A 15,299-nucleotide genomic window follows, 5' to 3' on the forward strand; every position below is an offset into this window, starting at 1 on the left:
GAATTTTGTTGGTTGTTTGATTAAGAAACTATTACAATATGCACGATTTAATTTCTGATTTTGAAACTGTTTCTCCGGACGCGTGGATATTAAATGAAGAGGAATGGAAGCAAAAGCTCCTGAATCTCCCAAATTGGCACAGGGTAATCATAATACATGGCTTTTTATACATTTATATATCATGTTCTTTGTTTACATTTATGTGACCTTTATATAACCTTATAATCTTGCTACTTTATTATAGAAGTGTGTATTATAATCGTTTATGCGTATTGTACTACATTCTTATCAAAGATATAAACAATCTAGTAAGTATTGCCTCTAGCAGACTTAGACCTATAATGATACGCAAGCCATGTCTATTGCTAGTCCAACATGTAATGTATTGTGTTATTTTTATTTCTAGATTCCGTTAATTAACTCGAATGCGTCTCACAACCTGGCAGATGGCACGTTGGTGCGTTTTCGTGGTATGATACAAGATATGCACAATCCAGAGTTTTATTTTGAACAATTTGAGGTATACAATTCGGTTACCAATGAGATTAAGAATAAATCCGGCAAGTACAGGGACACTGGTAATGTTATGGTTAGTTTCTTATTTTATTTCATATGTATTGTTTTGTCTATAAAAATTTAAAAAAGAAATGGTTAAATTAATGAACCAAGTTATTATTAGTATAAAAAATGCATAATTACTGTTCATATAATTTTACGGTCTTCGCAGAGTACCTTTTCATGGTATAGTTGTCATAGTGACAATGTTTAAAAATTTACGATGCCTTTCTTTCCTTTATTAAACAATTTTATTTTTTATTTCCCGCTGAATAAAACTTCCTAAAATGTTCATTCATTCATTCATTCATTTATTTATTTGCATTTCACATGGATGATAAACTTATACATGTGATACCCTGTAAGGGTGTAGCAAAGTTACAATGGAATTTAAATACATTGCAAGCTTGAACGTAGTTAATTAGTTTAGATAATTAATTCTATTATAGATTCTATAATTATTAATAAACATAATTATTACATAATATTTTTATCTTAAAATTAATGAAATTATTATTTTTATTATTATTAAACATTTTTATTACTATTACATTTAATTTAATTTCATTTATTGCAATTCACATTTTAATAAACTTAGATACATACATGTGATACCCTGTTAGGACGTAGCACAATTTAAACTTAAACCTAATGATACAATTATTTTAACATATATTATAATATATATTATTCGTACATTTATTTTATTATTATGATATATATTATTCGTACACTTATTGCTAATAATAATTTTTACTGATTTGTATTTTCAATTATTACCTAAATTTCATATAGACATGAAATCAATTAAAATACATTTATTGCCAAAAAATTCAGACATTATAATAGGTTTTTTTGTTTAGAAATTCCTTTAAACGTTTTTCAAAGACCGTGTCTATCCAAATTTTTAATATAATTTGGGATGTGGTTATATACTTTTATTAACATAGGGTGTGGTGCACAAGAAAATAATTTTAGGCTAGAGGGGGGAAGCTTAAGCTTGTTATGGTAATGATTACTACATCTTATTAATTTTATCGGAGAGTATAAATCTGCGTGTTTTTTAACGAACTTACAGGCTTCAAAAATGTATAGGCATGTTAGAGTCAGTATGTTAAGTTTTGTAAAATACGGTTTACAGGAGTCCGTTTGTTTTATGTTGGTTAATATTGTGATCATTTTCTTTTGTAGAACAAAAATTTCTTGACAATACGAGCTGTTTCCCCACAGTATAATCCCATAGGCTAGTCGCGAGTGGGCAAACGCATAATAAGCTGAAAGGGCCGTTTTTAGATCAGTAACATGTTTCAGTTGTCTAAGAGCATATACATATAAGTGAAGATAAACGGCTAGATAATTTTTGAATATAGGGTTTCCAATTTATGTGTGTATCTATTTCAATACCCAACATGGTTGCCGAATCTACCATTTCTAATTTGTTTGATTTATATATTATAAGCAATTTTTTGGCGGGGTTTAAATTGAATTAATTTAGTTGTAGGTTATTTTGATCGAGCCATTCTGTGAGTAAATCCAATATCGCATCTAAGTCCTTCTGTAGTGAATAATTTAAAATTGATTATAGACATTATTATTATTATATGGTAATAAAAAATGAAAAAAATGCCATGACATTCAAAATGACTATGTAAACAATAAAGCAATATGTAAACATGTTTAAAAATTACAGTCAAAATGTAACTATACTGCCTCTCGCTTGAGACTGGTGTAGCTCCCAGGTCAAGGAAGGAGGTCAAGTGCAACCTGTGCCAAAACAGGGAAGCAGAGCTGACCCTGTCAACTATAGACCTATCTCAGTCACTTCCATACTCTGCAAGACTATGGAACGCATACTCAACAAACATCTCCTGTCGTACCTTGAAGACAACGACCTCCTCTATGATCGCCAGTACCGATTCCGACGAGGGCTATCTACTGGGGATCTTCTTGTGTATGCCTGTCACATATGGAGTGAGGCTATAGAAAAGCAAGGCGAAGCGAAACGAAAAACGAAATGTGACATTTCTAAAGCCTTTAAGTAAGCTTCTCTCTTATGGACTTCCCACTGACCTTTGCAATTGGATCTCGTATTTCTTGAGTGAACATTCGAGTGGTCTTAGAAGGCTACACTTCTGAACATGTGGCAATAGATTATAGATAGATAGATAGAGTTCCTCAGGGTTCCGTACTGTCTGCAATTCTCTTTCTGCTACATATCAATATGTTAATTCCAGGTACCTTTGCGTATGCTGATGACAGCACAGTTGTAGATAGGTACTTGACCAATGTAAGGATCAGTGGAGAGGAAATCCAGTCTTGTCAAGAGTCCATGGTTAGCTGTTTGGATTTGACACTCCAGGCAGTTTCCGATTGGGGCGATGCCAATCTTGTCACATTTAACGCAACCAAAACTCAGGCGTGTCTATTCTCCACAAAACGGAATCCCTTCAAGCTGACTCCAACTTTTCGTGATATATCTATACCGATAGCCGACTGTATCCAACTACTTGGAATGGACCTGTCGTCCAATTTGAACTTCGGCAGGTACTTAATACTTCGGCAGATAATTGAATCCATGGCCAAAAATGCAGCAAGGAAGCTTGGCATCTTTTCCAGGGTGGGGTGTTACTTCACACTGGGACAGTTGCTTCAGCTGTACCAAGCACAATTCCGGTCGTGCATGGAGTACTGCTGCCACTTTTGGGATGGCTCTGCTACATATCAACTGGCCACTTTGGATTCAATTGACAATCGTGTCAAGAGGCTTATTGGTGACTTGGAATTAGTGGAGGCGAAGCTGCAAAGCCTTGAACACCGCCGTAAAGTTGTCTGCTTGTCGGTATTTTTCAGGATATATCACGTAGAGTGTGCATTGGAATTACACGATTTAATTCCGCCTTCCCCTTTCCATCACCAGGGGACTAGGCGTAGGCTTGGGTGCCACCCCTATATTGTGGATATTCCAAAGATTCGCACGAGGCGTTACGCTTCCACGTTTATATGGAGTGGAATTCCCTGCCAGCAGACTTGTTCCCTGAACATTAAAACTTGGGCCTTTTCAAGGAGTGAGTGAATAGGCATTATTTAGGTGTGCATGCTCCATCGTCGCCCTTATCGTTACTTTCCATCAGGTGAGATGGAGGTCAAATGTGCACTTATATTTTATAATAAAAAAAAACTATTTAACACTGTTTAGTTAACTGCCTCTGTGGCCGAACGGTTACCATGCCGGACTGCCACGCAGAGGTCCCAGGTTCGATTCCCGGGCCGGGAGAAATATTTGTATGACCTACATTTGTTTCTCTCGTGAGTTTGGGTGTAATTTGTGGTTGCCTATACCTGTATGTGTGTCCATGGCACCCGCGACACAGGGTTTCCCTAGTGCGGGGCGATGTTGAGTGTGTGTGTGTTATTATTATTATTATTAATCAAATTATATATTAAGAAAACGTTAAGTATCAGCATCACAGCCTAATCTCGGCTGTGGTATTAGCTGAGTGGATCCTTATGCCACATACATAACTTTTTTCAATTGTTTTTTTTTCCTCTCTATTTTAGTTTTGTTGTACTTTTTTTTTATAATAATAAATTCTTTCTAATATTTATAATAATAAACAGAATTAACTCAGCAACTGCTTTATAGGAGAATGAAAAAGTAAACTATGCACAAAACTTTAAAGGTGCACAAAGACAAACTATGGTAGTTATTTCACTGCCTGGCCTTAATGAATGGGCACAGACTTTAGAAGACAAAGACAACTGCCTGAGACATTTACAAAACCAGCCAAACACCTCCAAACGACTCAATCAGAACATAAAACTTAAACGGAGTTATGAGGAAGCAGAAGAAGATGCGGATGCAATGGATATTGTTGAAAATGAAGTAGGAAGTAAAGAACGGAGGACAGATGAAAATGTGGATAGTTCCACAAAAGCAGTTTCAAGAGAACATTTGCTAAATTTTCCATTGCCTGATGTGCCTAGCAAGTCTTGTATTGCAAAGGTAACTTTGATATTTAAATTATTTTTTAATCATATTTCAACATTTTATTTATTAAGAAATATTTGCAAAGAAAACTTTAGTTTGACCATGCACCATCAAGTCAAACGTGTCGAGCATAAAAACAAAGAAAAATAATTGTACTTGTGTGCATTGGAATTATAGTATGCACCCATGGAAGAATGGCATAAGTGGAGTTACGTCAAAAACGTTTATTGCTCCAATAGATAGTAAATAATTAAATAAGACTAACTGAAAAAAAACTTTCAAAATATGGTTATTCATTTAACTATGAAATAAAAAACTGGTTTTTAATTTGTCTTACCTCTCATCTTTCGATACTATTAGTAAAATGTGGACATGTAGTCTCTTTATTATTTCAGATATATGATGAAAGCGACGACTTAAAACTGAATGATATGGTGGAAATAGTAGGTTTCCTATCTGTAGACCCAGCCCTTTCTGGAGAATTCCAACCAGAGACAAATTCCCTAATAGAGCTTTCAGTAGAAAGTGAGGCAGAGATAATAACACATAACCCACCACCTAGTCTAGTTCCTAGAGTACATGCTGTGCTCGTCAAGAAATTGGATCATTGTAATCCTTTGGTTAAAGGTTGTTTTGATCAGGGTATGTAGCTCTTTGCGTTTATTTAATCCTTTGTTCATATTTCTGTCCAGTTCACCACTTTAAGGGGCGTATTCCAGAACTCTACTCAATGCTCAAGTCAGGATTGCACTGGAAATACGACCCTAATGGCAGGGACTTGAGTATGATTTCGAGTGCTTTAAGCCATACTCAAATCCTGACTTGAGCATTGAGTAGAGTTCTAGAATACGACCCTAAAATTTCGATTCGACTACTATAAAAAGATTTACTTACGTAAAATGTACCTGTCGTAAAAGCCAATTCTTAAGAAAACATAAATTTCCTCAGCAAAACTACTTCGTTTAGAATTTTAAATGTCTAGAACATAGTCATTATCTTTCCAGAGTTGGCACTAAAAGAGGCAAATGCAGCCAGGGAGCATCTTCTAAAAGCATTGACAGAATTGCTGCTTGGAGATCAGTTGGCTGCTGAATATCTCATTTGTCATCTTATTGCTTCTGTGTGAGTTTTATATTTAGTTTACTTCTTTTTTAGTAAGAGTTGTTACACACGGCGAGTTTAAACAGAGATGCAAATGCGACGCTGACGCGATGCACGTTTTAAATTAATTAACTAATTTATTTATTTCATGTATTTATTAATTTCTTACTTACTTTTAAATTTACAGTTAACAAAACAAAATAATGTGCATAAACCTATACAGATTTTTCGTACATAATTATTCAACATGTATCAATGCAGTCGCGCGTTTGTTTCGATGCAATCGCGCGTTTGTATCGATGCAATGACCTGTAAATCGCAAGTGTAGTGATGCCATCAGGCGTTTCACGAACGCGCGTTTGCGTCGCTGTGTGTAACCACTCTAGGGGTCGTATTACCCAGAACTCTACTCAATGCTCAAGTCAGGACTTGAGTATGATTTCAAGCACTGGAAATTCGACCCTAATGGCAAGGACTTGAGCATGATTATTTGAGCATTGAGTAGAGTTCTAGAATACGACCCTAAGGGTCGTGTTCCAGATATGCTCAAGTCAGGACTTGAGCATATACATTTTACATACATTTTTGTACATTTTATATGTAAGCACTCAATACGTTTTATTTCTACAAATTTTTCAGGTACCTCCGCCAAGACACAATGACCCTTGGTCAGTTCTGCTTAAATCTGTCTAATTTACCTACAGACAAATACCCCAACTACGCCAAGCAGCTTTACGATATCATTAAGCAATTTGTCACCAAGAGCTATTATCTGCCTCTCACTGTTGATAATATGAATTCTCTGGCCTTGCAACCTAAGTAAGTAGGTTAATGTTTTAGTTGATTTGTAAAATAAAGTGATTTAAACGAAACGAATGTGATTGTTGTAACCGGTTTTAAGAAAAGGAATTGAAATGAAAAGTATCGAAAAGTAAAAGAATTGAGTTTTATTAATTAATTACTTCTTTATTTTTACAATAAATCAAATATATAAATTGTAGGACTAGAATTCTTATTACTAAAAAGCGATTGTTTGAAATTGTTTCGAATTCTGCTTTCTGTTTATCTTGTTATATAAAAGAAGTCCATGATTAGAAAATGATAAATAACTTTACAGAAAAGACTATGACTGCAATCGACTAACCAGTGCCGTTTTACAACTGAGTAAAGGCACCCATCTTGTCTTAGACGAAACTAAAATGGAGCAAGGCCGTTTAGACAATACAGGCGTACACAACATTGCGGCATTGGGAAATTTGATCAATACTCAGAAAGTGGAATACGATTTTAAGTTTTATAAGATGGAATTTGATTCTGATATACCTGTTCTTGTACTTTCGGAAGGGAAATCTTTGCTGCCTGTAAGTATATGAATTGTGACTTTCTTTTTTGTAAGACCCCATTTATATTATGCTTAGTTTAATCATTTATCCAATCTCGCACGCACGCGCTCAATGACACGCACACCAACATACATACACACGCACGCGCGCGCTCGCGCGCACACACACGCACGCGCACACACACACACACACACACACACATGCACACAGTCGTGGATACTTAAAAATTTGTGACTTTTATTTTTGCTTTTTGTTATCATCTTTCGTCGAACCATGTATAATATAGGTTCGAAAACTTATTAGCTCACCGCCCACTTAGGCAAGATAAAAAAGCTTCAACGCCCCATCACAAAAATAATTGAAGACACATATTTCTTATATTACTTAATACAAATGATCACAAAGAAAAAAATATATACGTGTAGTTTACTTTATATAGATAATTCAAGTTTTATTTTTCAAGTGCGTTAGCATGCCATCGACAGCCACCAGATCAGCTACAGAACACTACACTGACAAGGAGGCATCACCGCCGTCCAATTGCTTCCCCCACCGCCCCCTAGGACTCTTCAGCACCAATAAAACAAACTATGATGTATACGTATCTACCAACTAGTATTTACAATTGTACGTTGGAAACCAGGGAGCGATTATGAACTTTTAAAAAACCATGCATAGCGTTGATCTAAATTATTTCGAACTTCTGTCTCCGAATCTTTCACTCATAAGTGAAATGAGTGTCAGAATATTACTTGCAGCATGCATGTTATAAGTGAAAATAAACTATTTCATTTATTATTAAGTTAGGGCTCTTACACATAAACACGATACGACGAGCAACGTAAAAATTCACGACACGACATCGCAACGTTGCACGACTTACGGCACGACGTCGTATCGTAGAAACTCACTCATTCATTTGTTATTCAATATTTAATTTTTACGTTTCTCGTCGTAGTATAAGTTAAACATCTTAACAAATTATGCAGGATAACTCATATAGACTTGTAATTTTAAATGGCCTTTTTCAGAGCAACTACTATGTACCCTTAAAACCGGAAGAATCATCTCTAGAAATATTCGACGCTATTGTGGAAGCCGCTACTTATTACTTGAAAGAGGAAATCATGAATGTAATCAGGACATATTTGACTACTTTAAAACTTGTCAAGTATACTATTAATGATGAATTACAGGTACTTATAATAATACAGATATAATAATTAATTAATACATAGAATTAAGACGGTATTCAACACAAAAATCATTGTATAGTCTTCACCACTCATTACTTTTTGACCGGTCGCTAAAATAGAAATATTTTGGTGGTAGGTGCAAATTTTTTATTTTACCCATTTGGTGCAAATAACGTACACATCTGTCTTATGTTGGATACAACTGCAACTAGAAGAGCGAATATTATATTTTCATAGAATTGATATGAAATTCGACAGTCTTATTTCATTATAAGTATTGGTAAACTTAAATCACCTGGGTGCATTAAACACGATTTTAGTAAACTTTATTTAATTTACTCACTTGGATGCATTATAAATGTAAACTGTATTCACTCCTTCATTTAATAGGCCATACAAATATTTCTCCTAGCTCGGGAATCGAAGCTAGGTCCTCTGCGTGGCAGTCCGGCATGGTAACCGTTCGGCCAGAGAGGCGGTTAATATATCGGTATATGTATATATAAATAAAACTATGCTGCTAATTCCTCTTTATTTGAGATGGCTGCATTTACAGCTCGCAACTTGTCAAGCTATGTCGTGTACGAGGCACTTTTGTCAGGTTAAAATTTCCAGTGCTCGTCAGTTCTATACGCTCTATTAACGTCTTTAATGTTTTGAGTAGTTTGCGCTGCATTTGTACCACGTCGAATTTAACTGAATTTGAAAAATATCTACTTCTGTTTAATTTCAAATCGAATCAATTAATAACGCTTAAATGTTACATTTAAATGATACAAAATATTTATTTGAAGCGGTTTCTAATCTCACTCTTCCTTTAAAAATACTTTATCTTTTCCAAGTGGCCAGAATTTTAGAACTCCTAAAGGTCTCCGGTCGGTGCTCCATCAGGGGCTCCGTCAGGGGCTTAAAAAAATATTGTTGCGTATATTTTGTATGAACTCGTACACACTTGTCCGTGTCCGGGCCGGCGCCAGGACGGGCCCGCAGTTCATACAAACTCGCACGCCCCGTCCACGTCCCGGGCACGGCCCTGATGTGTATGGATAGCCCTTAATAATTTTCCAGAATACATATTATAGTCCAGTAGGACTAGGACGACAAGGCGCGACTTGCGTGAGAGCGACATAAATTCCTATTTTTTATTTAATTGCGGTAAACAAATTTGATACAAAGGTCATTGACTTGCACGTGACTTGCAAACAGAAAAATGCTATTCTCGCATAGAAAAAATACAACAATGCTTAAAAAAGTCTACTTTTAAGATATCTATGTCTTGCGTAACAAAAAAATCAATTCTCTTTTCCACAGTTCGTAGAAGACGACTTCATAGAAATGCGCAGTAAAGCAGACAGCGAGAATCCAGTCACTGCCGACGATCTGCACAGATTGTTAGTGCTTGCACGATTAGTCAGCTTGTCCCGCGGTCACGATACTTTGACCAAGCAATGCTGGGACATTACTAAGCAAATGGAGAATGATCGTTTGCAACGGATTGGAAATAGGGTGGCACCTACGTTGTAATCTAATTTTAAGTATGTACTTGGTTTTTGTAATAAAGACTTTTTTCATAAGTTGACTTTTTGTGAAGTATGAAACACATAACTTTATCAAACAACTATGCACGAGAATATATACATACATATATATATAGGAAAAGGATGCAGTAAATCAAATGAGGACAACGTTGACCACTGGAGTAGTGAAGACTGGTCTCCGTAGAAGAATGCGACAATGTATTAGAAACAGAGGCGGCCATGTTAAACATGAACTGTAGAATAACAAAAAGTTGTGTGAAAACCTGATTTAATAAATACTTTGCATGCTTACCTATTGTTTTGTTATACTTTTTAGGGCTAAGTATTAATTTTCTCCTCCACTATCGCCTATGAAACTAAGTTTTTTCAATGCATTTAAATAAAACCCTAGATTGTTATACCTTGTTAGATAGCTGATGAAACGTAGATATTTTATAACTGATCTGCCGATCAACTGCCATAATATTTTTTTTAGATATCCCTTAGAGAAAAATAAACTTTCTAATTTTTTTTTAATTTCTTAACTTTCTCTTTTCTACTACGGCGTATTGAATTAACTTATTCACTATTTTAATGATTGAGGTCCTAAAGCATCTTATCACACATGTAAAAATGCAATAATTATAATAATAAGACACACAAAATAAACAAAATTAAATTTAGTAGCCTAAAAATCGGCAATTTTGAATAAAAAAAATAAAAGTCAAATATCTCGAAAACGGTTAAGTTTAGGGTAGGGTGTTTCATAGTAAAATAAGTCAGAAATGATGAGTACTCCACGCCCTTAACGGATCTAGCACGACTTTTCCTGTAACCCTGTATATATATAATTATATAGAATATGCAAGATATGGAAACAATCAGAATCAAAATAAACTAAACTTGTAAAATGCTTTTATGATTGTAGGCTTCACTTGAATTTAAAATTGGCTATCACAAATGAACGCGGTCGAAACTGATTAGAATTTTATTAACTTCACTGGCCACACCGGATGTATCACATTTACGAAACAAAAAGTCATTCTGACAGTGACGTGACGTGTATCATTTCATGCGGACGAATATTGATTGGTTTTTACCAATGATCTTATATTAATTTCTAACAATATAAGTAGAATATTATTATGTCGACTAAGAATAAAACTTCTGATGGTGTTAGTAAGGGTAAAGGGGTTGATTCTTTGTGGAAAAAGGCGTTTACTTCAAATACAGACTGGCCCGACAAGGTTAGAATTTGTCACGAGATTCTAGCCTAATTTATTGCACTAAACAATGTACAATTAATCAATCCTTTGATATTTCTGCTTTGTGCATATTTCAGGAAGAGTTTTTAGATGTAATTTATTGGATGCGGCAAGCTATAGGCATAATTTTAGGCCTGTGCTGGGGATTGTTACCATTGAAGGGTTTCATTGGATTATTGCTGTAAGTATCAGTTTTGTTGGCCTAATTTTATTTCCTTGGTATCTCGCACCCTAAACGCCTATAAATCTACTCATTTCACTGTACGTAAGAAAATAATATGCTTGCACAATATACAATTTCCAACCTTAATATATGCTTCTGTAGTAACAATGGGTAAATAATTTGCATGTGTTTAATATGTTTTTGTACAATGACCCATTCCATAGAGGAGACTGATTGCGTGCGTGTATTATAGATACGTCACAGTACTTGCTTTGAAGAAGGATGGCGACATCCCATGTATTTTGTGACCCAATGATTTTGACGACGTTTATTAAGGAGACCTGTCAATACTTGTGATTCATTATCAAAGCATCAAAAAAGCTATTTGAGTACAGCTTATAGAAGCTGGGGTTATGAAGCTGATATAGGTTACATTTATAACATTGTCCTGTATTTTGCTTCAGATGTTTAGATTTAATCTGCCCAGATGGCAGAAATCTGCCACAAATGGTCACACTGTTCTTAATATGAATGTGACATTGACAAGAGGTCTTTAGTCAAAATGTTGCAAAACGACGGAGCCATCATTATCTCTCATTTAAAAATTGTTTAAACATTTTTGTCACATTGTGTTTTATTTTTTACATATAAGAACATTACCTAATTTATGGGTATATTGTGTTCTTGCATCTATTCCAAAATACATTTTTTGCAATTTGTTTATTCCCGACTCGTAAAAATATATTGATAACTAGGCATAAACTAAAACATAAAAATTATACTAGCAATGTCCATGAATGGCACTTTGTTGATTTTGGGTCAGCTTTTGCCATCTTTCAAAAAGTAAAAGTATATGTATTGTTTTCAGATTTGTAGCAGTTAATGCTGGGGTAATATATTTGTATGTGAACAATTTCCAGACTGTAGATGAGGAGGAATATGGTGGCATGTGGGAAATTCTTAAAGAAGGCTTTATGACATCCTTTGCTGGATTTTTGGTAAGCAATATGTTGTTAAAATTAATGTATCTAACTTGTGTCCTTGTCCACAAAGGTACATATAATAGTTATTACTAGGGATGTCGCGAATATCAGCATCCGCATCTGCGGATAATCTGTATGAATTAAAATATCTGCATCAGCATCGGCATTCATTGATACAGAGCTTCTATGTGGGTGTTTGAGTCGTGACATGACCTAAACAGCTAGCTGGAATAACTTACAAACTTTCCAGAAACAGACTGATATCTGAAAAAGCAGCTCAGCCACAGAAATCTAAACAAAAGCTCAGGTGTTGTTTTCAGAACATAGCTTTGATAAAATTCCACAATGATTAAGCTAGGCAGATTGTTTTGTTAATAAATGTCCCAAAAATCATTGAAATAATATTTTATTACAATACCCAAAACAAAAGAAAGCTTTTTCTTGTAGATATACTCAGTGAGGATGAACATTTTTCGCGTTTTTTTTTTAAATACATAAAATCAGTGTCTGCTGATGTGTAAAAAACCATGCATCATTAACAACCCAGGTGGATACAATAAAACTGTGTATTGATATCATAGGTCAATGATTGATATGTAATAATAATGTGACAGACAACTACACCAATTGCCTGGTCTCAAACTAGGGAATTCCATGTACCAGAGCAACATAATACACTCTGAGGCACTTCTCAGAACACCCAGACAAACCAATTTAGAAAAGTTCCTTTCCCAATTTTGTCCTTCCGGGAGTCAAACGTAGTACCACCTCATCCAGCATCTAGAATGTAAACTGTGGACCCAGTGAGGTCATCATGTTTGTTGATGTTCTGTGTAATCTTCAGAATATACTGAACTTATGTAGATTTTAAGGCTTTCGTGGTTATTTACTAAATGATTATCACTCATATGTATGACTTTCCGTTCCGAAATATCAGGAAAATAAAAAAGTCATATGTATAGTATAGTAAGCCTGAAATTAGAGATAATCATACTGAACTTATATTATACTTTAATTTACATTTGATGTAAGCAATCAAAGCTACACTTTCTCAGACTACAATTTAATGGAAGGTAATCATTTATAAAATTTTCTCATGTTAATTTATTTATGTTTATCATTTGCCTGCATTACAATTTGTTACCATATTACAATCCCATTTACATTTTTGGACCAACAAATGTCATTCTGAACAAGTTGGTATGGTGAATCCGTCTGCCAGTATGTATTAGCACTAATTAAGATAATAAACTCATTTTGGATTAATTTTCAGCATGCACAGGAATTGACTGAAGCAATGAAACACGTTGAGTCAAATACCTTATACTTAACGTGCTAAGAGTTATTTTCTAAACTTTGACATAGGAATTGACAGTGTAATATATTTGCATTTTTTTTCTTTTATTCCAGGTAACATGGATAATCATATACACAGGATTGTACAGTGATAGTTTATGAGACAAACAATGAAATGACCAGTGTTAGCCAAGATAACTGCCAAGTCCTAGTACAAAGGAATGTAGAGCCAAAAGTCTTACCTTGTTGTGGTTTGAGAAGAAATTTGTTATAAAGATATGTTAATGACAGATGGCACTAGTATGCCAAAACTTGTTATTTCTATTATTATTTAATTATGCAACAAAACTGAGTTTAAGCCATTAGCTAACAACATAATTCAGTTCAAAAGTGGTATAGCCCCATGTTGAAACCCCATGCATATAGAAGATAAATAATAAGGGATTTAAAAATAGCCAAATTAATTATTTTACATAATATAGCAACCATACATGACCAATATAACTAATTATTAAAATTTTAATACATGAAATAGCGTTAAAATATTTAATAATTACGTACTATAATGTAGAACAAAAATTAAATCACTTTTGCTCTGATAGCCTCAATTAAGAACAGCTGAACAGGCATCATATGCATACGTGCAGTTACTACAACATCAGCATTTTACTAGGTAAATAAAATTGTACTATAACATTAAATTAATAGGCGTCATATCCTGGAGGATTAAGTTTGGAATCCCAGTTGTCAATCAGTACTGCGTCCACACTAAACATATTTAATGTGTAACGTTTCAAGCCATGTATGAAGCCGGTTTCAGCATCAAGCATGCTGACGTCATATGGGTTCCAACCCTTATCTCTATATTTCGTGATATTTCTTATGCAATAAATACAAGGCTGGTAGTAGTAAGTATCTTTCGTACTAACACCATGAAGTTTTGAGCCTCTATGCAATTTCCTCTCATATTTGAATAAGGTCAGACTTAAAATATGACAGAGTTATGAATGTTTTTGTGAAGAGCCTGCAAAGTCATTACCTTGACGTGGTAAATTAATTAGATATACGCGTATTAGAATTACAGGACGATTTCCATAATATATATAAATAAATTTAAAAACAAACTGTCGTGAGAATTTTCAGATATTTTATTTTTAAAATTCGAAGCAATAAAATGGAGAACTTGAAAAATGGCGGGTTTTTGTACACTTTTTATACGGTTCACTTTTCGGTTTAAATATATTAGGTTTCGAGTTTCATAATTATTTGTTTAAGCTGATATCCAGCCAATGCTCAACAAATAAATAATAATAATAACAAAAAAATGGCAATGGTAAAAAACACTATTTGGACTGATCTAATCCAATTACATTCTCGAAGCAATGAAGTTTCACAAACTAACCAATCAGAGTGCCTGTCGGTGGTACCTAATTCGTTCATTGTATTTTATTTCTGTTATCGATGTTATGAATAACGCTCATTATAATAGTTAGCAATACTGTGCCATTGAAACTATGGTCACATTGTAGTTCCATAAACTGCTACTAGTTCTCGTTGCCAACTCTCTCGTTTGAAGAGTGATTCTAGCGTGATCCCATGTCAACAGAGACTGTTTTGATTCACCAAATCATATCAACCACCAACTAAAAAAGCCAGCACTAAGCGCATTAGCTTCGTTTTGGTTTTTACGAAATGTTAAAAAAATCAATATTTAAGTATAATATAATTTATATGAATTAAAATATACAAAATTGTCTTAAAATTATAAATATTTTGTCTCTTAGAGTACAAGAAATTGTACTCAATGTAAATTAAGTTAATTATATTAATTTTGTCACATTCTTAACAAACATTCATAAACTTTATCATTAAAAGCGATCAATCAATAAAGT

General features: G+C 34.3%; 2 protein-coding genes across 2 annotated transcripts; both read left to right on the forward strand.

Moving 5' to 3' along the window:
* On the forward strand, nucleotides 1-9,707 carry LOC113234123 (mini-chromosome maintenance complex-binding protein). Its single transcript, XM_026469384.1, has 9 exons — nucleotides 1-143; nucleotides 407-589; nucleotides 4,199-4,558; nucleotides 4,939-5,185; nucleotides 5,548-5,665; nucleotides 6,284-6,463; nucleotides 6,762-7,005; nucleotides 8,019-8,183; nucleotides 9,495-9,707. Exons 1-9 carry the CDS (start codon nucleotides 39-41, stop codon nucleotides 9,705-9,707), a joined length of 1,815 nt encoding a protein of 604 aa, XP_026325169.1. The 5' UTR covers nucleotides 1-38.
* A 1,011-nt stretch (nucleotides 9,708-10,718) lies between these two features.
* On the forward strand, nucleotides 10,719-14,717 carry LOC113234130 (uncharacterized protein RAB5IF homolog). The gene is made up of 4 exons (XM_026469393.1): nucleotides 10,719-10,947; nucleotides 11,043-11,146; nucleotides 11,997-12,126; nucleotides 13,522-14,717. Exons 1-4 carry the CDS (start codon nucleotides 10,846-10,848, stop codon nucleotides 13,567-13,569), a joined length of 384 nt encoding a protein of 127 aa, XP_026325178.1. The 5' UTR covers nucleotides 10,719-10,845; the 3' UTR covers nucleotides 13,570-14,717.
* The last annotated feature ends 582 nt before the right edge of the window (nucleotides 14,718-15,299 follow it).

Source organism: Hyposmocoma kahamanoa, unplaced genomic scaffold, assembly GCF_003589595.1.
Source record: "Hyposmocoma kahamanoa isolate Upper Pololo Valley unplaced genomic scaffold, ASM358959v1 81, whole genome shotgun sequence".
NCBI lineage: Eukaryota > Metazoa > Arthropoda > Insecta > Lepidoptera > Cosmopterigidae > Hyposmocoma > Hyposmocoma kahamanoa.

What these genes read in the sequence shown, in the direction of transcription:
- LOC113234123 (XM_026469384.1), top strand. Translation starts at nt 39, where the DNA reads ATGCACGATTTAATTTCTGATTTTGAAACTGTTTCTCCGGACGCGTGG. An exon ending in TGTCATCTTATTGCTTCTGT is followed by an intron (nt 5,666 to 6,283) that starts GTGAGTTTTATA and finishes CAAATTTTTCAG; the next exon opens with GTACCTCCGCCAAGACACAA. An exon ending in AAGGGAAATCTTTGCTGCCT is followed by an intron (nt 7,006 to 8,018) that starts GTAAGTATATGA and finishes GGCCTTTTTCAG; the next exon opens with AGCAACTACTATGTACCCTT.
- LOC113234130 (XM_026469393.1), top strand. Translation starts at nt 10,846, where the DNA reads ATGTCGACTAAGAATAAAACTTCTGATGGTGTTAGTAAGGGTAAAGGG. An exon ending in ATACAGACTGGCCCGACAAG is followed by an intron (nt 10,948 to 11,042) that starts GTTAGAATTTGT and finishes TGCATATTTCAG; the next exon opens with GAAGAGTTTTTAGATGTAAT. An exon ending in CATCCTTTGCTGGATTTTTG is followed by an intron (nt 12,127 to 13,521) that starts GTAAGCAATATG and finishes CTTTTATTCCAG; the next exon opens with GTAACATGGATAATCATATA.